Below are 24033 nucleotides of genomic sequence, written 5' to 3'. Positions count from 1 at the left end.
ACAAGACATTTTTTAATTCAAATTAAAAAAATTAATTATCTCTTTTTTAGTTTTAAATATTATTTTCTAATGTAACGAAAAAGTAAAAATAACAATAATCACTCACATAATTAAAATAGATAATCTTAATATATACATATACATGACACTATATATATCAAGGATTATTATATATGATATATAATTTTTTTTCTGTAATTATTATTTATATAATTTATTGAACAATTTTTTCATCTTAATATTTAATAAATTTAACATACAAAATAAGTAACTTAAGTTATCATCTAAGACAATAAGTATAATAGTGCAAATACTTATTTATTTATTAGTAGTGAAAAATATATAAATAGTATAAATTGATATTTTTTTTAGTATAAAAGTAATAATAAAGGTTATTAATTAAGTTAATTACATAATTTTAAATTATGAAGAATTTATTTAATAATAATAAAAAATAAGATCACTATTTTCACATATTACAAAGTTTATGAAAAAAATTTAGATAATAAATCAATTCTCAACAAATTATACATTAATTCTGTAAAAAAAAATAATACATTAGATATTATTATTTACGTACTAATATAATATATATTATCGATTATTAAGTTTATAATTAATTTTTAACCCAATTTTTGGTAATTAAAATTTTTTATAATTAGTATAGTATGATGATTTACTCTTTTTTAATGGTAAATATTATCAAATAAAATGGTGTTAGAAATTAGAAGAAAATATATTTACAAGTTTAGGAAATATTATTTTATTTTTTAATAGAATAAATTATATATTGAATAACAAAAGTTGTTATTGGTTTTTCTTAACACTAACTAATACTTAATGATGATGTTTCAGTACACCATGTTACCAAAAAATATTAACCGATTTAATAACTTTTGTAATGACATAAGTTTATGAATTTGAAAATTAAAAAAATTATTTCATAAAATGTGAAGTTTTAACAAGTAACAATGTTAATCATATTATTTTGATTTCAAGAATAAATACGATATCAACAATAAAATTGTCCCAAATAAATTTTAACAAAGACAAAAGTCCATAAGTATTGCCATTAATAAAAAATTAATCTATTTTAAAGACAAATACAATTTTTTTCTACGAATTTTCTAACTCGGCAAGTCGATGACTAATCCACCACATATTAATGCTCTATTTATTAAGAGTATGTCGCTAACTAATGGATTGTTGTACACACAAGACGAAATTCAAACTTCAAATACTTATTTAAGCAGACAAATGAGATGACCATTCAACCAATTCAAATTGATTAAAATAAATAATTATTTTTAATATTTTTAAGTTGTAAAATATTTATAATAATAATTATTATATATATTTTTCATTTAAATTTTAATAAAAAAATTTATATAATTTTATATATTATCCGTGTTTATACACGAAAACATACACTAATTATTATTAAATTTGTAATTTCTATTATATGTAACTCTTATTATTTTAATTTAAAAGTGATTAGATTCTTATTTTTTGTTACTTTTATCAACTTCTTCATGTTAGAAGAGTTTGATCTTCTTCTACGTAATATTAACAATTGTAATTATAATTATTGTAGTGGTAATGGTTGTGATTTGATATTAAAATAATAAAATAAAATAAAATATTCGTTATAAAAGTTGTCTATGAAATTAAAATTTAACTTAAATATTAAAAATTAAAACAATGTATGCATAACTTTTTTTTTTGTTATTTACTCTTTGATATATTAATTTTTTTAAAACCCGATTCCAAATTTTTCTCTAACAAATCATACCACTTTGGGTCAAAATTTAAATTTATGGTGAAGTGGATTTAAATTCTTATCTTATGTGATTATATTACATTAATGATTTCAAATACTTGATGTATAGAAATTTGGTTGCACATACGAGAGACAAATAGAAATGGATCTTCTCCATTTTTTTGTCATTAGTGAGAATAAAGTGTAATCTCCTACCTTTAATTCTACAAGTGAAACTAGAAATAAATGAAGGATAAGATCTTCTACTGGATACTATCCAATTTTTTTTCCACTAGAAAAAATTTACTCCCGAGACAAATGGATCGAAATCTGTCAAATTGACCTACTTAACGCATAAAAAAATAGAAGACATACTAAAACTTTAAGATTATCATAATAAAAAATTAATTTAATTATTTTATTAATTTTTATAATTTTATCAAATTTTTAATTAAATTTTATATATTTTTTTAATTGAGTTTTTATACTATTTTTAATTTTGTAATTAGATCATTTTTATATAAAAAATATTAAAATTAACAGAATATATTTTTTAAAATACATACAGTCAAATCTAATTAGGTTTTAATTATGAATACTTTTAATTTATAAAAAAATATTTATTTAAATCTAATATTTTTTATACTAAAAATTATTTAATTATAAAATTAAAAACGATATAAAAATCAAATTTAAAAAATATAAAATTTAATTAAAAATTTGGTAAAATTATAAATACTAATAAAATAATTAAACTTAAAAAATTTTGCCTAACTCGTATGGTTTGAGCTACAGGCTTAGTTGGGATGAGCTTGTCCGATGGATACGCCATTTTGTTTTTTGGGCCTAAAACAAACTTAAAAAAAGAAAATCTAACCTCATAATCCAGTCTCTCTCGACTTAAATTTGGTTTGGTAGAAATTTTAATTTTTAAAAATGAGAACATTTAACGACAAATTTTTAAATAAAAACCAAAAAAAATTATAGCACTATGTTTAATAAATTAAATTAAAAATAATTTTTGATAAACATAAATAACAACAAATATATTTAATAAAATAATTTTTAAATTTTAAAAATATTATATTAGACATTAATATACGAATTAAATTTAAATATTAATTAATATATAAAATTATATTAAATTTTTTAATTTTGATAACAAATTATCTTTAAAAATTATAATCTTAAAATTATAAGTACAAATACATAATTTTTTTAGGGTAAAAAACATAAATAAGCTGAAGAAAGAACAATTTTACACAAATAAATCAAAGCAAAATCTGATTCATCAATCAACCAAAGCACATTTCTATGTAGTTCGAACCAAGCTGGTTCGAACTCAGTTTCCACGTAATTCGAACCAAATAGAATCGAATTACACATTGTAACCCAGAACCACATAATTCGAACCAATTAGGTTCGAATTACACTCCTAAAGTAATTCGAACCAAGACCATATTTCGTACTAGGCTAGTTCGAATTAGTGAGGACAAGACCTGTATATATATGGTGTGAACGTGAGTTGCTATCAGTAGAGGGGGGTAAGATGGCGAGTGAGGAGAGTTTCGTAGTGTTGGTTCACCACAGAGGATCCATTAAGAGGAAAACTCGTTCCGGTGTGAAGTTCACTGATAAGGATCCTCTGTGTGTTATCGTCAGGCCTACGACGAGGTATGAGGACCTTGTTAGCTCTGTACTGCTGAAACTTGGTCTAGAAGGTGTGAAACGGGTTAAGAAGTTTTTTTATCGAATTTCAATCACGGTGCTCCAGGAAACCGTAAAGTACGATTGTTTAACGATCGGGAGTGATGAGGACTTGCAGGTCATGTTTCATTGTCGCCGGCAATTTCTAGAGGTGAGGACACCAGAACTGTTGGCAAAGTTGGTTGACGCGGTGTCCAGCTCGGGGGGTTCGAACCGGAATACCACCACTTTAGCCACGGTAGCCGGTTCTAGCTCTAGACCTGCCGTTGCATCTTCCTTCGTCCCTGCGTACGAGCCACCCATCCAATATGTCGCCTCCCCTTCGTTCGCTGTTGATCTCAACGGCAGTGTAGGCGACGAGGTCGGAGAAGGGGAACATCTGCGGACCTCTTTACAGTGTGTTGCACCGGCTGAGGTTGGAGATGGATTCTTGGATGATCCAGAGGACGATGATGTCGAGCCGGATATGATTGCTGATGACAGTGGTGATGATGTTGGAGCAAGTGAGCCTACTGAGGCGGGCGGTGGTTCTAGCTCTGGCACGCAGCAGTACCCTCCACATTTTTCCTCTTTGGACTTGGATGCCATGAGGCAGGATGGGGTTCCTGGGCAACCGGCTGGATTTGGCGCTAGAGATGCTGAAGGGTCTGCAGGTCTGACAGAATTTCAGGTTGGTCAGCAATTTCCGAATAAAGAAGATGCCATGTTAAGTGTCAAGACTTATAGCATCCGTCGAGGGGTACAGTACAAGGTCGTGGAGTCTGACTATCGCCGGTATGTGGGCAAGTGTTCTGAGTTCGGCAATGGGTGCACATGGTTGATTCGGCTTAGTCTTCGACAGCGCAAGGGACTTTGGGAGGTCAAACGTTACAACGGACTGCATACTTGTCTCGCCACCTCCATTTCCAGTGACCACAGGAGTTTGGATTGATATCGGCATTCATTATGCCAATGGTTAGGGCTGATGCATCCGTCAGCATCAAGGTGCTCCTAAATGCCACCGCTGCACACTTTGGGTTTAGGCCAACTTTCAGGAGGGTCTGGTTGGCGAAGCAGAAGGTTGTTGCCCTCATCTATGGTGACTGGGATGAGTCGTACAACGAGCTCCCAAGGTGGGTGTTAGGAGTCCAGTTGACGATGCCTGGTACTGTTGCAGTCCTAAAGACGAGCCCTGTTCGTGTGGGTGGACAGTTGGACGAGTCTTGAGCTTATTTTCACAGACTATTCTGGACGTTTCCACCGTGTATCGAGGTATTCCGTCATTGCAAGCCCCTAGTTAGTATTGACGGCACCCATCTGTATGGCAAGTATGGTGGAACGTTGCTTGTCGCGATTGCACAGGACGGGAACTCCAATATACTCCCTGTTGCGTTCGCATTAGTCGAGGGTGAGAATGTTGAGTCGTGGTCCTTCTTTCTCTCTCACCTGCGTCAGCATGTGACACCGCAGCCGGGTCTGCTGGTTATCTCGGACAGGCATAACGGCATCAAGGCTGCGCTTGAGGCTCCTGACGGAGGCTGGTTACCTCCGTCTGCGTACCGGGCATTCTGCATTTGACATGTTGTGGCAAATTTCGCCCTCACCTTCAAGGGCAAAGACGCAAGGAGGCTACTTGTGAATGCGGCGTACGCTAATACCGATGTCGAGTTTCATTACTAGTTTGATATTCTTAGGTCCGAAGATCCGGCGATGTGTGACTGGGCGAACCGGATTGAGTATTCGTTGTGGACACAGCATTGTGATGAGGGGCGTAGATTCGGACACATGACGACGAATATATCTGAGTGTGTGAACTCGATCCTCAAGGGTGTTAGAAACCTTCTTGTGTGCTCGCTAGTGAAGGCAACATACGGAAGGTTGGCCGAATTATTTGTTCGCAAAGGGAGAGAGGCTGAGGCGCAGATGGGAACCGGAGCACAATTTAGTCAGCACTTGGTGAAGTGTATAGAGGCCAACTTGAAGACGGCTAGGTGCTTCACGGTTACTGTGTACGACAGGGATAACTCCGAGTTCACCGTCGCAGAGACAACTCCGACTGGTTCTTTCTCATTGGGTAGCTACAGAGTCTTGCTTGCATCTCACACATGTGACTACGGATACTTCCAGGCACTTCATTTCCCGTGTCCCCACGCATTGGCATGCTGTGCCTACTCACGGCTTACATGGGAGCCTTACGTCCACCAGATGTATCGTCTTAGTTCGGTCTTCAGTGTGTATCGGATGGGTTTCACACCTCCCATTCCGGAGGGTTTCTGGCCACCATATGACGGGCCGACTGTCATCCCTGACCCCAACAAGAGGCGTGTGAGAGAGGGTCGTCCGAGGTCTACTCGGATACGGACCAATATGGACGAGGCATATCCGAACCGGCCAAAGAGATGTGGGCTTTGTCGGCAGCCCGGCTACACACGTCGGAGCTGCCCACAGCTCGGAGGAGCAGAGCACACACGGGGACATGATTAGGTGTATTGGTGGCTTTGGTACTTTTGTTATTTCAATTTCGCGTTTAGATTCCACCATTATCGGTTTTTTTAGTTGTAGTTGGTGACTGATAGAATTTGTTAACGTTAGTGCGATGTACTTTGAATGGGATTTTAGTTAATGAATATGTTCTGTCTACGCAATTTTAAACGAAATGTATGTCTAATGCACACCGGAATAAGTAATTGTACGAGTTTTATTAAGACATGATGCGAAAACTATGTTCGTAACTTAAATTGCTGTCTGGAACGAATTCTGAGTAATTCGAACCATCCTAGTTCGAATTACTTAGTGACCGTTTCTTCAATGTAATTCGAACCTAATTGGTTCGAATTATGAAGCTATAATTCGAACCTAATTGGTTCGAATTATGTGGTTCTGGGTTACAATGTGTAATTTAAACCTATTTGGTTCGAATTACGTGGAAACTGAGTTCGAACCACAAGCTACATAGAAATGTGCTTTGGTTGATTGATGAATCAGATTTTGCTTTGACTTATTTGTGTAAAATTGTTCTCCCTTTGATTTGTTTATATTTTTTACCCAACTTTTTTAATATACCAAATCAAGCCTTACAATAAAACCTACTCGGTGGCGCTAAAAGCCCGGAGGGCCTAACACCACTGTTTGTTTGGGAAAAAATATAAAATAAAAAAAAACATACCCAGACCCATAACCCGACCCGATTTGCAAGAAACCCTATTCCGTGGCGCTAAATGCCCTAACACACACAATAGCAGCCTCCACACCTGCGAGCACTCTCGCTCTCTTCTCCGACGCCGTCGCACCTCTCCCTCCATTCCTCTGTGGCTGCGTTCCTAGCTTCTAACCCGCCGCCTCGCGTTCCCCCATTCCTCTGCTTCGTCCCTTCGCCGCCGTCCCTCACTCGTCCAAAGGTCTCATTCGTGTTCCGTTTCTGTTAGTGATTGTATTTTTGTTTCTGCTATTATTTTGTTCTTAGTTTTTGTATTTCTGTCGACAGTGATTGATTTTTTTAGTATAAGCAAGTTGGCCATGTACCTATTCTTGACTATTTTCAATTTAAGTCATTAGTTTGCTCCCAATTATCTTTTTAATATTTTATTGTTTGGTTTCTATATAGACTTTCTGCAATATTTTATGTTCATATGTTGTGGTGTAATCTTAATTCCATTATGTTCCTCGTTTCTTTTGAGACCTATATAAGTCATTATCACCTTTTCATATGTGTTCTGTTTCTGTTAGTGTTTGAATTTTGTTCTGGCTGTTAGTCTTTTCTTAGGTCTGGAATTTCTCTCGAAACTGTTTCATTTTTTTACTATAAGCAAATTTCCAATGCACCTCATATTGACTAACATCAATTGAAGCCTTTAGTTTCTACTTGATTATGGTTTTTTTTTATACATATCTTGGTTTGTTCTTTTTGTGTTTGGACTTACTGCAATATAAATTGGTAGTTATGATGTTCTTTGGATTTTTTGGTTCTGCACTCATTTTAGTCACCCATTTTTTTGAAGACTTACACCAGTAATTATTTCCCTGTCAATAGTGTTATGTTTATGTTAGTGATTGATTGTTTTCCAATTATCTGCAATACTTTCTAGCATCTCAAAGCCTACAACACTACTTGCAGTTGTTTTCTTTACCCCATTTTGAAATATTAGCCTTTAATGATTAATTAGATTTTCAAATCAATGAGCTTTACTGGCTTAGGGTTTAAAAACTAAGTCAGATTTTTGTTAAAAAATGATGCAGATTTTTTTTTTTGCTTTGAGCTTTACTGGTTTAGGGTTTAACTAAGTCAGATTTCTTTATTGAAATCTTTGTGAAATTATATGATTTTTTCAATATTTAATGGATTTAGTAAATTTCTTTCTTAAAAAAAAAGAAACCGGAGGGCTAAAACTGTTCAACAAGTAGCAAACTTGTTACTATTTAAAATTTGCCGGTATTTTTTTTCTATTAACAGTGTCTGAAAGTGTCAAAAATTTTCTCGCTCTTAGGATTCGGTAAGAGAGATGGGGGCCAAGGCAAAGAAAGCTATGAAGAAGAGTTTGAAGAAGGCTACTTCTACCAAGCCATCATCTTCTTCCATCAACAAATCAGAGGCTCCTGATTATTTGGTATGAATGAATGTGAATGAATGTTGACATTGCTTCTAATTTTGTTCTTTTTTGGTTATTTTGTTTTATTTTATTTTTGCTAGCCCTTGGAAGGTGGTCCTGCTCGCAAGCTCCCTGAACAGAAGCCTTTGGAGAGTGCCGCAACGGTGTTGTATATCGGCCGCATTCCGCATGGGTTTTATGAGGAGGAGATGCAAGGTGCAACTCTTGTTTCATCATTTCCTTTTCCATATTATATAATTTTTTTCCAGCCTAGATATGTGTGTGTAATGAAGCTTAATTAATTGTAGGTTTTTTTGGACAATTTGGAACGGTCAAGAGATTGAGAATTGCAAGAAATAAGAAAGTATGATTCCCTAAACTTGTTTTCATGTGTTTGTTTGTTCACACTTGTATTAGTCCATCTATGGTGTTAGTCTTAAATTGTTATTATAGTTCTTATTTTTTTATTTGTTAATTTTTTAGAATGATCTCATAGTTAGTGCGTGTATGAGTTGCTCAGCATTGAAAATATTTTGATAATTTTATTTTTAATTATTGTTGATTGATACTAACCATATCTATTTCTTATATTTTACAGACAGGAAAATCAAGGCATTTTGGGTTCATCGAATTTCAGTCTCCTGAGGTAGTAGATCTTTCATGTGATCCGTGTTCTGACTTGAGTTTTTCAACATGTCATAGATTTCTATTTCTGTGGTAATATCGCCTTGATATGTAGGTAGCTAAAGTTGTAGCCGAAACTATGCACAATTATCTGCTTTTCGAACACCTTCTCCAAGTCCACTTGATACCCCCTGAGGAAGTTCATCCACGATTGTAAGTTATTCTTTCTCTTCCACTTCTATTTCCTTTTGAGGTTTCATCACATGTTATCTTAGCATTAGTATTTGTTTTCTTTATTTCCTTCTTTAGAAAGCAAACATTTTATTAGGTGCACCAAAATAAAATGAAAAACATTCAATTCACGTTGAAATGTAAAGAAAATTGGCTAGAAACCCTTGTGAGATATTTATTGCTCTATCTTCTTCCAAGGTCTTACTCCAAAAATGACAATAAATAGAAGAAAAAAGTGAAAGGCCTCTGAATACAAGGTTTTAGCTAGAAACAGAGCTAAACACATGCATATTTGCCTCCTTTCTTACCAATGCTAATAAAATGGCATACTTGGTCATATTTGATTGAACTAATTCAGTAATATCAATATGTATTAGCATAAGTGCAAAATAAAATTAAAAAAATAACTAAATTTTGAAAGAAAAAAAAGGTTTCTTATTTTGAATACCAAGAAGATAATTTGAAGACGTGGGGATTTTAATTTGTAGATGGAGAGGTTTCAATTACAAGCACAAACCAATCGATTCAGTACAACTTGAACGAGGGCGACATGACAAGGTAACTAATTGAGGAAAAGTATATGTTTCTGAGAGTTTTCAATGTGATTCTCAGTATTATAGCAAGTGTATAATGTTCTTTGGTAACATTTTATTCAGGAAAGAACATTGGAAGAGTACAATAAGTTGGTAGAAAAGATTGTGAAGCGTGACAATAAACGACGAAAAAGGTTGGAGGCTGCTGGCATTGATTACGAGTGCCCTGCAATTGTGAGCTTTTTACCTGCTTACCTCCATTAATCTGTGTTGCTTAGATACTTTCTTTTTTCAGTCATAGGAAGTTTTGCGTCTGGAATTTCACTCATGATATATATTATTGTTGTTCCAGGTTGGTAACATCCATCCCGCACCGAAGAAAATAAAGTTTGAAGACTAAGGAGGAATGGATCTTGCAATATGCTGTTCTTGATGTTTGTAAGGGTGCATATTTTCTATATACCATACATAATGAAAAATATGATTTTGCCTAGTGTACTGAAGAGTTGGTAGAGGAAGAATGCTGTTCTACTAGGGTTGACGTGAGAATTGCCGTTTTAGGAATTTGTTTATCTTTGGCAGTGAATTATTGAATTGTTATCTTTTCTATAGTATTAGAGCCTACAAACATACTTAACCATGTATTCTCAGAAGTTAGGATTTTATTATAGAATTATGCTGTGGAGATTCACACATTTTCACCCGACTTTTATGTTGGCAAATTCAAGTTATCTTTTAATGAAACGAACATCGCGAAGATCAAGTGCACCAAAATTGGATTCATGTAACATCACCCTCAATTCCTCATCATATAACAAACCTTGATTCATGCAAACGTGGAAGTGCAACTAAAATATTGGATCTCCCTAATTATGTTATCTGGGGGATGATAATGGATTATAAATTTTGGATTCGGATCTTCTAAAGTTTAAATTTCACTTTTGAGAGTAAAGTGTAATCTTCTATTATTGAATAGTTTCTCTTTCATATTTATTTTTGGTCCTACCTATAAAATTAATGGTGAGAGATGATACTTTACTCTCTGAAGTGAAATTCAAACTTTAGAGGATCTAAATTCATAAATTTCACCCGTATTTTCAATAAAGAATGAGAAAAACAACTAATGGCATGATGAGTAATTTTCTTGTTTATGTTTAAAGGAGTGGCATCAATTTCATTCAAAAGATGGAATTCATACTGGACTAAATCATCAAGCGTTTATAGAAATGGTTAATATATTGCAATTGGTAAATTTGATAATTTGGTTTTTGAATATTTGAACAGGTACATAGAAACAAAAGGGAGTACCAAATATCTAATTTGCAATCTATTTAAAAAAAGAAGGCTTTCACAAAACCAATTCTCTAGGTACTTGTATAATTAAAGTTTATACCAACCACTTTTTGTCCTAATGCCAATGGAGGCTCCCATTGGGTGTTTAATTGGTTACGATTAGAGACTTACCGTCCAGAGTTCAGTTTTTGGAATTAAACCCTGCAAGTGGTTTGTTTCAGACTTACCTTGCAAAAAAATAAAATAAAATTTGATTTACATCACATTCTTATATTGTTTCTAGTGAATGTAGATGATTTGGGGAAAATAATTGCAACACTCGTCATTGCTCAAAATGACGTTTCATAAGCACAAACTAATGAAACTATGTTATAAGAAACTTATGAAGCTCACAATCAATCAATCATTTTAATTGAATTACAAATTAATCTATATATTAGAACAAACAACCAAATCCACAGCATCAGCATCAGTTGCATTTTTCTTTTCTTTCTTTTTTCAAAGTTCTGTGTCGCATAATCGAATCATCAACTCAGAAACCATTCTACGAGCAAAAGGTATGTAGCTTAAGCTGTACCTGTGATAACTTGGAATAATTAATGATCTTAAACGTAAGTAAAACATGACCATGCTTTAATTAAAGTTCCTCTTAAAATGCTTCATCTGTGAAATAGTTTTCAAGACACAACTTTTATGTCTAGGTCTATTTGGTTTTTGTTTTGCGTTTTCAGTATTTTCAAAGTTTTAGGATTTGTAAAGGAAGAAACAAAAACAATAAAATCCTGTTTATTTTAATTTTCTTTTTCATTATAGGATAAAGTATGTTTTTTGTCCCTAACGTTTGCATTTTTTTTCAAAAATACCCTTAACGTTTAGTTTTATTCAATTTTGTCCTTAACGTTTTCGATTTGTGTCAAAATTACTCCTGAACATTATTTCCATGTAAAACTTTAGGGACAAAATTAAAAACTTTCAAGGGTAATTTTGACACAAATTAAAAATATTAGGGACAAAATTGAATAAATAAAAAGCGTTCGGGATATTTTTGAAAAATATTGCAAACGTTAGAGACAAAAAGTATACTTTACCCTTCATTATATCATTCATAAAATTATAAAACTCAGGCACTAAAATAAAAACAGAATATAGAAACAAAACCCAAATAGACCCTTATTGTCCAAGGTAAACTTACCAAATAAGAGCACCAATCTCAATTATGATAGCAATTATAGTCAACAACTTGTCATGAATCTACAAAAAGAAAGAAGGATATCAATTGTTATGAAAAACAATACGAATTGATCAGACTCCACTATCAAATTGGGCAAATAGACAACAGCAAAAAGGTTGCTGACGATTATTCAACATGAGAAATATTACCTTGTCCCCATAGGATGGAGTATGGTCCAGACTTAAAATGGGTCACATTCAATCCTAAGTAATGACGGGGTAAGACTAAGCGAGTATACAAAGAATTAGTCATTAAATCTCTTCCTTTTACCCATTTCTATTGTTCAATACTCAAGAAAATTAAGGCCTGCAGAATTATCAGCATATTAGAGAAATGACTCTGTATTATCAATGGTGTATGACTTACCAAGAGCGCACATATGAGTGCTATAACCACACATCCGATGTATATGGCTGTTGCAAAAACACGAGCAGTATCAAACATCATTCCGAGTTGTTGTGCAGGTCCAAGAAGAAAGGCTGTGCTGCCAGATATACAACACAAAAGTTGGAAGGTGCATTGAATTGAATCCAGTCTAGGGGAAAAAATTAACTCTAATACAACCAGAAGTTCGAGGACCAATCGAATCTACCTTCCCACTGCTAATACGTTTCCAAAGGTGAATAATAATGCAAATTTGATGGGTTTGGCAAAAACAATCATTGACTGCAAAATAGAAAAAAAAAATAAATAAAAAATTAAATATCATGTGTTCAGTTCTCAACATTTGACTTGCGGTTCGTATTGTACAGAAATTGAAGAAAAGAAAGCTAAAAACCATTGATCACACGGGAATAGAAAATTTATCACTTAAAAAATATCACTATTTTTACATTAAGTTATGCACAAGCTTCAATGAAAAATAAATACACCATTGACCCTTGGCTCTGGTTCGTGATGTTTCTAAGATCAATGGGTATTCATTGCTATAGAGTCCTGGGTTAGAGTAACACAAAAACAAGAAAAACATTCCTTGAGGGTGGTCAAGAGATCCTTATTCTCAGATACAGATGCTTTCTGATAAACGAAAAATACCACGAAAATAACTAGAATAGCAACGAAATAACAAAATATAATATCAAAAGCCGTTGTGCTTCCAATAGTTTGAAAAAGCTTTGCACTTTAACTGTTTTGTTTCTAATGTCCTAAATTGGACAAACGTTATTTATATACTTTCTCTTAAAGTAAATTTATACTTGGTGAAATAGAAATATACAAACAAGGCAAATAAAACACATAAATACCGCAGAAGCAGAACAAATATAAAAGTAGCACAGTTTCTCTTATGGTCTTACCAGTAACATGCAAGCAAGACCAGCAATCAAACAAGCTGCAAATCCGTAAATTCTCTGCTTCGTCAAGACATAAAAACAGAAAAAATGTTTAGAGCCAAAAGATCAAAATAAGTTTAGCCAGCAAGGCTTGTTTGAAGAGTTTTGGAAGTACCTGTGTTGGAGAGAGGGAGCAGAGGCCACCTGAATCCTCACCCAACAAGCTCTCCCCTTGCTCTTCATCATCTCCAACTAAAGACTTCCACATTTTTTACACGAGAATTTCTTGCTCACTATTCACACTACAGAAACCAGGAGGGGGAAAAAACTCAATATAACCTAGTGTAGAAATGAAGCAACTTTGTGGTTATAGGGATATATAGAAGAAATTAAACCAGATACAACGCAACACTTCAATTTTATCCTATCATATAACCAACGTTTTAAGGCTTCAGAAGAAGCATGCAGCAACTGACGCTTCAGCATATGGCTTAGAAGAATTGTACTAAATTTGTATTGTGTCTAATCTTTCCATCCAAATATCAAACAAAAGAACAAGTATCGGAGGCATCACCAAGGAATAGCCTTACCCACAAGGTGATTTTGGAATGGGAAATCTCAACCTTCTGGTAATGTCTATCTGGATATAACTCAATATAATGATTTAGTCACACCTTTAGTTTTGACACTAGAAAATAAGTTGTTTTGTCACTGTTGACTTGTTGAGCATTCCATGCATCCAAAAACACCTGAAAAATCACATTTTAAGATGTTGTCTGCCAACATTTTCAACAAGAAAACTTTTAACACATTTCGAACATCTTTCCCTTAACAAGCGACCTCATGCACTACCATTGAACTCTAAATGTGACCAATACACAAACTCACCTACCTTTGCTGAAATGCGGCAGCATAGGTACCATAATCTAAACCACTTGGTGATGAAAAGTAAATACTTTAATAGAATGATTTCATGGATCACTTCTATTAAAAGCTGAAGTGGTTGAGTAGAGACAAATGAGTGACTTAAAATGGTTTTCTGTCTTTCACTCAAACTTTGGGATTAATGCCCAGAAAATCAAACTAAGCTACAATGTCTCAAGTCTCAACACAAGAAAAAGGTCCTACTAACTCTTACCAGAAGCCTAATTAAACTTCCACATTACAATTATTTTGGTTTTCAAAGGGTATCCATTGCTGGATAGACTAATCCCTTTCAATGCCGAAGATGAGATTCGAACACCCAACCCCAGGTTAAGAGACTAGATAATGACCCACCATAACACATCCACAAGGTTTTTCTCCATTACAGATAAAAATTTATACCAGACTCCAGTACCATTTTCTTGATACCAAACTCGAAACCTATAAACAAAAGCTCAGCAACAATGATGGAACAAGCTACTATTAAAGTTTTATACTAGTTAACCAACATCAAAACAAAGAGAAAATGAATGAAACACGTTATTATTATTATTATAGAAGCTTACGCTTTTCAGTTAGGATTTTGTTTAGGTGAAGACTCACATAAGCGAAGTTAATAGTTGAAAATCCTTAGAAGATTTGACATATTTGGTTAAATTATCATCTAATAATTGTTAACTATTAATTTTACATGAAAACAACTAAGTTTCTACCTGTATTTACTTGTCCCTGAAAGTAAGAGTTTGAGAAAAAACTCGCAACAAATCTTACAAAATTCGATATATAGAAGAGTTTAATTTGGTCATTCTATGAAAGTGGAGATTGGAAAAGGTAGTTACCGGAAATGGCATCAATGCGTTGGTGTTGGAGGAGTGACAAATTCTGAAGGAAAATTTATCGCAACTTTTTGGCTTCTCTTTTTCCTGAAATCCACCTCAACTGACTCACCGTACTCCAAAGCTCTGCAAATGTGTGTTCAACAGAAAAGCGTTGAACATCCTAAGGCCTCGTTTGGCAAAGGAAGGAAGTGGAAAGCACAAAGGAAATTTAATCCATTCTTAATATATAAAAGTAGATGCATAAATTTATCTACATTATTTTTAAATATCTTTTTTCTCTTGTTATATCAACAACATCATTTACTTAGTAAAATTGTAGAATTAATAACTCAATTTCTGCTAAATTAACTATTATTTTTAAATTAATAAAAAAATATACAAAAAAAATACAAAATTACTAAGGACAATAATTAGAAATTAATAGTGTCTAACCAAATTTGTAATTTACAAAGACATTAAATTCATATCGGGTATTTATTATATCTTACCATTATAAATAATAAAATAAATTTATAATCTCAATAATTAATTTATTAATTTCTATAAATAACTCATTAAATATAATAAACATCCATATTACAAATGTCATAATAATATTATTAATCATAATAAATTTTATTCCATACTATTTGAACTATTTGTATAAGTTTCTTATCACTATTCATTCAAATAACATTAAATTTAGCACAAAAATTTATTTTCGAACTACACAATATCTCAAACTTACTCAATGGATCATTATTTTTTGGACAATATCACCAAACAAACAGACAATTGGTTTATCAATGTTCGCATGATTCTCTATGAGAAACATTAACACCCACAAATGAAGAGAAGCCTCTTTGCTTATAAATAATTATATTAGATGAAAAGTTACAAAACAAACATATTTATTTAATTTTTAAATTGAATCTATGAAAAATACTTTAATTATTTTTGTTTTTTATAATTTTTATATTATTTTATAATACTTTATTATAATTGTATTTTAATATCGTTAAAATTATACTTCTTTCAATATGCTATTCATTATTTTTTTTTCTAATAGAAGATGCAAATAATTTGTATATACCAATTAAAGGTACAACGAAAACAAACTTTTTACTCAAAACTGTTGTGAAAAAAATTAAAGAATCAATTTTGAACATTTTTCAACACTATTTTGAATTTGCATCATCCAAGACATTATCTGACAAAATGGATCAAAGAAAAATATTAACAGGCAATTTCATTTTATATTATTTCAATTATTCTTATGAAAAATAACTTATTCAAAAAAATTTTACACATTTTTATTCTTTTTATTGCAGATGTCATTGGAAAGCTGCATGCATTAAGAGAAGAAAAACAAATAGATGTTAAAGAAAAACCCACAAAAATACGAAGAATGAAATTGATACTTAAAGAGTAAAAAAATATACCAACAATTCATTTTTCATTTACATATATAGTTATTAACAAAATACTAATAATTTTAAGAATACCGTGTTGAAAATCACATTGTGAAAAAATCTCTAAAGTCAGGTAAATAAAGAAATTACAACACAAATAAAGAGCCAAAAAATTATTGCACTTATATCAACATTGGTTAGTGAATACAAATGTACTATCTTTTTCAAAAAAAATTAAATATATTGTTTTTCTTAGTTCAAATAATTATATTTTATATAATACAACACAATCTTATTTTATATAACCTATTATATTATAATATTTTAGGTGATTATTCGGTTAGCACAACTTTGAGTACAAAAATCTACATCAATCTACAAATGAAAAAAAATCAGATAGCTGACTAATAGATATTTCATAATTAATAAGTCTCTCAAAAATTAATTAATTTATTTAAATATTTAATTTAACAAATATAAAAAATTCTAAACAGGAATGATCAACATGAAGAAGTAATGGAGATAACAATCCAAGCCAATGCCAACACAAATCTTCATAGTAGAATGATTAGAAATCGAATAACTATCCGATAGAAAATGCATACAACTCATCAATTCATAAAGAACATGCCTTCATAAGAATGTACGACAGAAAGAAGAAAGCAACAACTCTAACAACAACCAATAAAAAAAAGAGGACGTATGCTACATAAAAAGACTAAGTTCATCAACTAAAACAAATGTAAAAATCAAACTACTAAATAAAAATGTCACTTTGTAGAACTCCAATATCAAAATCTTTTGTACTATAAATTATTTTAAATAAAACATCTTTTAAATTTAACTTTAATTTATACATATTTAATTTAATTCTACAAAATATAACAATTTTTTAATATTCCGCACATCACGCGACTCTCATTCTAATTTCTACAATGTTTTGTTTAAATTAAAAAATTTGAAGTAAAGGGAGAAAAATAATGCAAGGTTGTAAATTTTTTATTTAAATTTTAATTAAATATATTATTTATCAGTCACCGTCATTCAATATAATTATTTTGATAAAAATAATTTCATACTCAAATCTACAATACATGCATTCACAAATAAACACCAAAATTATCAAAGAGACATCTTGTATTCTTAATTGAAAAAACATACTGTTCATACCCTGATCCAACGCTAAGGTCCAGATCCAAACGACAGGTCCAATCCACAGGGTTGAGCCTCACAGTACACCGATCTTCCCCTGAGAAGTCGGTTCTCACCACGACTTGCTCTAAGGAAGTAGAAAATGAGGATTAGCTGGCAGATGATAACTGCCCCTAAAATCTCTCAACCCACTTCCAGGAGCCATATCGCAACTTCCCTAAGATAAATGGACGGTTATCCACCTGAAAAAGTGGAACTACTCCAACGGTGGTTATTGGTTCACCACTATAAATACACTGACATCCCTCAGGTATCTCTAAATCCCAATACTCTCTAGACCTGCTCACACCCTTGCTGACTTAGGCATCGGAGTGTCTTTGCAGGTACCACCCCACGTTCACTCACGCTCACAAGTTGGACGGAGGCCCCAACCCATTCGAAGGCTTCCCTCCTCAGACGATTGGGCCAACCTAACGAATCCAGCCCATTAATCTCCGATTACCCATCATAACATTGGCGCCGTTGTCAGGGACCCGAGAGATCAACCAGTAATGGCGGACAACTCACCAGAGGATGGTCATACAGCATCTGATTCCGAACAAGAAAATCCAGATACCAGAAACAATGACGCGGACCTGACCCTTCACCAAGGAACCAACGACCAGCATAGAGAAGGCACCTCTGGGCTTAAAAACCCAAAGGTAAACTTCTCGGAAGGACGAGAATCAGGAAAGGAAGGGCCACCTCCATGCAACCGAGTGATAAACCCCGTTTTGACGGTTTATCTTGTATTGATTTTAAGAGATTTTATCACCTTTTACCCACATTTACTCAATGAAATGGCATGGTTTTGTGATTGTCTCCTTATTTGTGCTTAGATGTGAAAACATGCTTTTCAACCCTTAATTTGATGGTTTTAATCTCCCTTTGATTCCACTAGATGCCTTGATATGTTCGTTAGTGATTTCAGATTGAAAAGGGCTAGGAATGGATCAAAGGAGTGAAGAGGAAAGCATGCAAAGTGGAGAAATCATGAAAAGTCAAAGAAGTTGAAATCGCCCATGGACGTGCACGCGCACCTGCAAATCACCCCATGGACGCGTACATGTGCTGTGCGCGTACGCGTCGGTGCTGGTTTATGATTTTTTAATGAAAACGTGACCAACGAATTCTGAAGGGTTGTGGGGCCCAATCCCAACCAACTTTGGCACCAAAACTGCTATTTAAAGCCAAGGATTGAAGAGCAATGGGGATTCCAACTCATTAGTTCGTACACACTCATTAGGATTAGTTTAGAAGTAGTTTCTAGAGAGAGAAGCTCTCACTTCTCTCTAGAATTAGGATTATGATTAGGTTTAGTTCTTAGATCTAGATTTTATTCATCTTCTTCTACCTCTCTCTTCTCAATTCCTTGTAATTACATTCATTCTTCTTCCATTCTTTTGTTGTAATCTCTTTTATGTTGTTCTTGTATTTTGTTATAGATCTAGTATTTTTCCTTCTACTCTCTTTCAATTCAATAAAGGTAATTCATAATAAATGTGTTTCTTTTAATTGTTGTTGTTAATTCTTTGCAATAATTGTTGTTAGATTTTGTTCTTGTTATTGATTTACTATGCTTTCCTTTTATGCCTTCCAAGTGTTTGATGAAATGCTTGGTTGGATTTTAGTGTAGGTTTTGTTCCTCTTGGCCTAGGTAGAGTAATTAGTGACTCTTGAGTTATCTAATTCCTTTGTTGATTGATAATTAGAAGTTGCTAATTGATTTGAATGCCTCTAAAGCTAGTCTTTCCTTTAGGAGTTGATTAGGACTTGAGGAATCAAATTGATTCATCCACTTGACTTTCCTCCATGGTTAGAGGTTAACTAAGTGGGAGCAATGGACAATTTGTTATCACAATTGAAGAGGATAACTAGGATAGGACTTCTAGTTCTCATATCTTGCCAAGAGTTTTGTTAGTTGTTAGTTTATTTCCTTTGCCATTTATGTCTCTTGTCTAAAATCTCAAAAACCCCAAAACAACTCACAACCAATAACAAGACACTTTATTGTAATTTCTAGGGAGAACGACCCGAGGTTTGAATACTTCGGTTTATAAAATTAGGGGTTTGTTACTTGTGACAAACAAATTTTTGTATGAAAGGATTTTTGATTGGTTTAGAAACTATACTTGCAACGAGACTTCAATAGTGAAATTCTACACCATCAAAAATCCAATCATCAAAATGGCGCCGTTGCCGGGGAGTTGCAATGGTGTTGTGTTATTGGTTATTGTATATATGTGAATATTGTGAATATGTTTGCTTTTTGCTTCTTTGTTAGTTTTTAGTTTGTTCTCTTTATTTGTTACTATTTTTTGTTTTTGCCCTCTCTTGCTATCATGAATTCTCATTTTGGCTATGAGTGTGATTACAACTATGTTGTAGGTGATGAGAACTTCAATGAAGAGATGCATCAAGGATGTGACAATCAAAGGTGGGAGGAGCCATATGCATATGATCAATCTTCATGGCAACAACCTCCACCAATGCACTATGAAGAAGAGCCATTTTTTGATGCATATCAATCCAATGGCTATGGTGAATCTCCTTGTGACTTTCAAGAGCCACCACCATATGCTTATGAACCCCCTCCTCAACATGGCCCCCAACCACACTCACAAGCCTCTTTTCACGAACCACCTTCATATGATCCTAATTCATATCCACCATTCCAACAACCATATGAGCCATATGAACCACACATAGAGCCACCCCCATCCCAACATCACCACTTTCAAGAGCCACCCCCTCCATATTATTACCAAGATGAACCACCTCCAATATACGAAATTTTTTAACCACAAGATGAATACTACTTTCCACCACAACCTCTCATGGAAGAATACTCATATCCATTGATCCAAGAGCCACATGATCCTAATCATATAATCCAAGAGGAACAAGAGTCAAGGGATCATGTCAAAGAAGCATTAGATCAATTTCAAGCAACCATGGAGTGTGTTGTGCAACAAGTGGAAAGAATGGAAAACATTAAACCACCACAACTCTACCAAGAAGAACCACCTTCCAATTATGAACCCTTCCCCCAAAATGATGAACCCTTCCACCCACCCCAATTTCTAATGGATGAAACTCTTGGTGTTCTTGTTCAAGGCCAAGAAGAGATGAAAAGGGATGTGCAAAATTTCATGGCCGCCTTGGATGCGGTAACAAATCAATTAGCCTCCCAATGCTTGAACACTCAAGGAACTCCCATGGCTACATGTGGAGAATCAAATGAAGAACATATCATGAAGAAGAGATTGAAAACTCCGGTGGGAAATGAAGGAAGTTGCTTTGTATTGGAACAATTGGAGGAAGCTTTAATTGTTGAAGACAAGGAAGAAGTGGTAGAAGACTTAGGAGATGCGGAGCCTCCATGGGAACAAAACCCCTCCAAGATGATTGAAATTGATGCTAGGGAGGAAAGTGCACACCTTCCAAAGCATATCCCATATGAAGTCTTGGATGGGATAGAGAAAGAATTGAGTTCCCTTGGTGATGAAGATCAAGCATCAAGTCTTAGTGGTGAAGAATCCTTTGAGCATGAAGAACCTTCTCCGGTTAGATTTGAAAGCGTTGAGGAGGTAAATTTTTCTCATCCTCCCTATTATGATTTGAGTAAAGGAAAAGGTTTAGATAAAATTGTTAAACAAAGGATTGAGATTAAGAGATCTTGTGAAGAGGTGGAAGTCCCTAGAAATGGAAGAACGAGGGTTGGTTATGCTTTGTCAAGATCTTTGGAAGCATCTTTGCCTAGGTTGCCATCTACACCTTCATTTGAGTGGGTGAAATTCATTTCTATTAGTTTTATTATCCCACTTGAATATGGTTTGCTTGAAACGGATGGCCAACTTAGGGAAGTTTGTGGGATGAAGCGTAAGCGGAAAAGGTTTTGTGGTGGGCGTTGCAAATCAAGGCTCATTATGGTTGATGCATCAAACATGAGATATAAAGGTTGGAGTAGTGCTCAAATAGATGGGTCTAGGAGGATTGTTGGACACTTCATAGAGAATTCATCTTGCTTACCACCCGGATGGACTAATAATGATGATCAACCTCAAGACGGGTGTAAAAACAAAGTGTGGGATCCCGGATTACAAAAAGAGGACCAACTTTGGGAGCCCCAAGCTTGTGAAGAACTCCATCAACACTTGGCTCAACCCATAGGAAATCTTGGGGCACAATGGAGAACCAAGCATTGGTGGGAGTTCCAAGATGAGTACAAGCACAAGCCACCTTGATGAGGAGCTCCCCATAAGTCCAACTTAAGGACAATAAACAAAAGTGTTAGGTGGGAGACACCCCACCATGGTAACTTCTTTTCATTTTATCTTTTTGTACATATTGGTAGAATTAGTTTAATTTCTTGTTTTGATTGTTTTAATGAGTCTAATTGGTAGTTTAGTATGTTAAATAAGGTTTTATGGTATTTTGGTAGCTGTTTGGAGGTTTGGAATGCTTGGATTGGTGCAAAAACATAGCAAAAATTTTTGAAAAACAGAGCACCATCCACGCGTACGCGCACTGCGTGCGTACGCGTGCATCAAGCGTTTTGGACCATCCACGCGAGCGCGCCATGCACGCGTACGCGTGGATTGAGAAGTTCCACCTTCCATACCTTGACCCGAGAGTTAGGCCTGCATTGTGCGGAAATTGGGCCTGAGGCACAAACCTATTTGCGCGCTCGCGCACATGAAGCGTACGCGCCACTCTCGAAATAAGCCATCGACGCGCGCGCGCCATGCGTGCGTGCACGTGGATGCCCTTTCTTCCATCCATTTCTTTTCTTCTCCTCTTTTCATTTCTTTTCCTTCTCCTTTCTTCTTCCCTCCTCCAATCCCTCATCCAACACTTCCAAACACCATGGATAACCATTTATTTTAGTTGGTTAATTAGTTAGTTTTCATTTTATTTTTTCTCTTTTCATTATAAGTGTTGGATTATTGACTTTGTTTACTATATATTGCTTCCCCCTTATTGCCTAAATGCTAATTTAGCATTAATGTTTTTTAGATAATCTTTGTTGGATTCTATGATTGAAGTTATATTTAACTTGGTTTTGAATTTTTCATGCTTACCTTTTGAAAATACCAAGTGATGAGAATTGCCTTCGAGTTTGTAACTCTTCGTGAATTGCATGATTTGGCCACCATGTAATTTGAATCTTTTTCCTCGATTAGGCAACCTCTTGATGGATGATGTTGAGCATATACCTTAATGCATTGTATTTCATGATCATATGCATCCATAGGCTTAGCTTGAATGCTTTCATGCTTCTTTAATGCTTGTTTTACCTTACAAGTTCACTTAAAGCATCTCAAGCATACTAGAATGAGTAAAGTGCATGCTTCTTTTGTGACATAGCTTTTATGCTAATGTGTGTTCTAAACCGCGCAATTTAGAATTCACACACCTAATATTTCTTAATGTCACACTAATTCACTCACTCAATTCTAGTGATTTACCTCACTCCAACAAAGTATGCTTCCTTGATTTTGTATTGTCTCATCTTATGGTGTTATATTTTTGTTTTCCATGAACAATGCACCACAAGCACACATGGAAACGGAAGAAAGAACATGCAGCAATCCGGAGACTCGCTGTACCCCCTTGCTCATCTTTGAGTGCACCGAGGACGGTGCAAACTTTTAAGTGTGGGGAGGTCGTCCGACCATTCGGTGATTTTGGGTGATAAGTTTCTAATCCCAACACTTTTGCATTCCATTCTAGGATTTTAGGATTTTTACTTGCATTCTCTTAATTTTTGCATATGTATACACAATAAGCTTAGTCAAAATAATGAAAATTTTCAAGAATTCTATCCATAGGGCACCAATTGATTTGAGTGAAAACTTTTCATAGAACTTGCTTGAATTATATATATTGTGGATCATATTTTTGAGCTAAGAACACAAGCAAGTGAGATTTGAGCCTAATGATGTGGTTACATCTTATAACCACTTATTTTCCTTCTTGTGTGCATTATTCTCTTTCTATGAATGTAATCTTTGATTTGTTTGATTCTTTATGTCCATTATTTTGTGTATACATGCATTTATATGATTGAGGCCATCATTTCATTAGCTCACTTATCCAAATAGCCAACCCTTTTATATTCCTTTGTTAGCCAATTTGAGCCTACGATTAACCCACTTGTTCTTAATTTTAGCACATTACAAGCCTTAAAGCGAAAAACAATAAATGTCCTTATTTGGATCTTTGATTAGCTTAGGCTAGAGTGTGTGAGTATCATTCAAGTGTGGGAACCTTGGGACATTGGGTGAATAAAAGGGTAATTTTGTATTGTTATTGAAAATATTGGGAATTGGGTACATACTCATGTATTGATCAAATGTAAAACCTTATGCATTGAGATTCTTGTATATAGAAAAAAAATGAGAAAAACAAAAGAAAAAGAAAAAAAATATAATATGGAAAAAAAATATAGAAAAAGAAAGAAAAAAAAGA

At 34.0% G+C, this 24033-nt stretch overlaps 4 protein-coding genes across 6 annotated transcripts; 3 read left to right on the top strand and 1 right to left on the bottom strand.

The window, feature by feature from the left end:
* Positions 1-3308: 3308 nt before the first annotated feature.
* Positions 3309-4397, top strand: LOC130934715 (uncharacterized). The gene has a single exon (XM_057864257.1). The coding sequence runs from the start codon at positions 3309-3311 to the stop codon at positions 4395-4397; it is 1089 nt and encodes a 362-aa protein (XP_057720240.1).
* A 20-nt stretch (positions 4398-4417) lies between these two features.
* Positions 4418-5929, top strand: LOC130934714 (uncharacterized). Its single transcript, XM_057864256.1, has 3 exons — positions 4418-4578; positions 4687-4986; positions 5140-5929. The coding sequence occupies exons 1-3, from the start codon at positions 4418-4420 to the stop codon at positions 5927-5929; spliced, it is 1251 nt and encodes a 416-aa protein (XP_057720239.1).
* Positions 5930-6634: 705 nt separating this feature from the next.
* On the top strand, positions 6635-10193 carry LOC130932895 (uncharacterized RNA-binding protein C1827.05c). Its single transcript, XM_057862350.1, has 9 exons — positions 6635-6843; positions 7930-8049; positions 8133-8247; positions 8340-8395; positions 8630-8677; positions 8771-8868; positions 9375-9444; positions 9543-9653; positions 9772-10193. Exons 2-9 carry the CDS (start codon positions 7945-7947, stop codon positions 9817-9819), a joined length of 651 nt encoding a protein of 216 aa, XP_057718333.1. The 5' UTR covers positions 6635-6843; positions 7930-7944; the 3' UTR covers positions 9820-10193.
* Positions 10194-10755: 562 nt separating this feature from the next.
* On the bottom strand, positions 10756-15166 carry LOC130933157 (uncharacterized). 3 transcript variants are annotated; one of them, XM_057862697.1, is made up of 8 exons: positions 14978-15166; positions 13889-13963; positions 13390-13516; positions 13239-13292; positions 12536-12609; positions 12310-12427; positions 11905-11963; positions 10756-11289 (listed from the first exon to the last, which is right to left on the bottom strand). In XM_057862697.1, the coding sequence occupies exons 3-8, from the start codon at positions 13480-13482 to the stop codon at positions 11211-11213; spliced, it is 477 nt and encodes a 158-aa protein (XP_057718680.1). In that variant the 5' UTR covers positions 13483-13516; positions 13889-13963; positions 14978-15166; the 3' UTR covers positions 10756-11210. The 3 variants fall into 3 exon arrangements, with proteins under 3 accessions (XP_057718680.1, XP_057718679.1, XP_057718678.1); XM_057862695.1 differs by having other exon boundaries at positions 10758-11289; positions 13805-13963; XM_057862696.1 differs by lacking the exon at positions 13889-13963 and having other exon boundaries at positions 10757-11289; positions 14978-15160.
* Positions 15167-24033: the final 8867 nt, after the last annotated feature.

This window comes from Arachis stenosperma, chromosome 6, assembly GCF_014773155.1.
Source record: "Arachis stenosperma cultivar V10309 chromosome 6, arast.V10309.gnm1.PFL2, whole genome shotgun sequence".
Lineage (NCBI taxonomy): Eukaryota > Viridiplantae > Streptophyta > Magnoliopsida > Fabales > Fabaceae > Arachis > Arachis stenosperma.
The sequence above is the reverse complement of the archived record's forward strand: the minus strand, read 5'-3'. Positions and strand labels throughout refer to the sequence as shown.

Bases quoted from the DNA above. Each gene is read 5' to 3' on its own strand.
- LOC130934714 (XM_057864256.1), top strand. From the start codon at position 4,418: ATGGTTAGGGCTGATGCATCCGTCAGCATCAAGGTGCTCCTAAATGCC. The intron at 4,579-4,686 runs GTGGGTGTTAGG...TTATTTTCACAG, and splicing joins TCGTACAACGAGCTCCCAAG to ACTATTCTGGACGTTTCCAC. The intron at 4,987-5,139 runs GTTACCTCCGTC...TGATATTCTTAG, and splicing joins GAGGCTCCTGACGGAGGCTG to GTCCGAAGATCCGGCGATGT.
- LOC130932895 (XM_057862350.1), top strand. From the start codon at position 7,945: ATGGGGGCCAAGGCAAAGAAAGCTATGAAGAAGAGTTTGAAGAAGGCT. The intron at 8,248-8,339 runs GTGCAACTCTTG...AATTAATTGTAG, and splicing joins TTATGAGGAGGAGATGCAAG to GTTTTTTTGGACAATTTGGA. The intron at 8,396-8,629 runs GTATGATTCCCT...TATATTTTACAG, and splicing joins GAATTGCAAGAAATAAGAAA to ACAGGAAAATCAAGGCATTT.
- LOC130933157 (XM_057862697.1), bottom strand. From the start codon at position 13,482: ATGTGGAAGTCTTTAGTTGGAGATGATGAAGAGCAAGGGGAGAGCTTG. The intron at 13,293-13,389 runs GTACTTCCAAAA...TTGACGAAGCAG, and splicing joins GCTCCCTCTCTCCAACACAG to AGAATTTACGGATTTGCAGC. The intron at 12,610-13,238 runs GTAAGACCATAA...TCTATTTTGCAG, and splicing joins GTCTTGCTTGCATGTTACTG to TCAATGATTGTTTTTGCCAA.
- LOC130934715 (XM_057864257.1), top strand. From the start codon at position 3,309: ATGGCGAGTGAGGAGAGTTTCGTAGTGTTGGTTCACCACAGAGGATCC.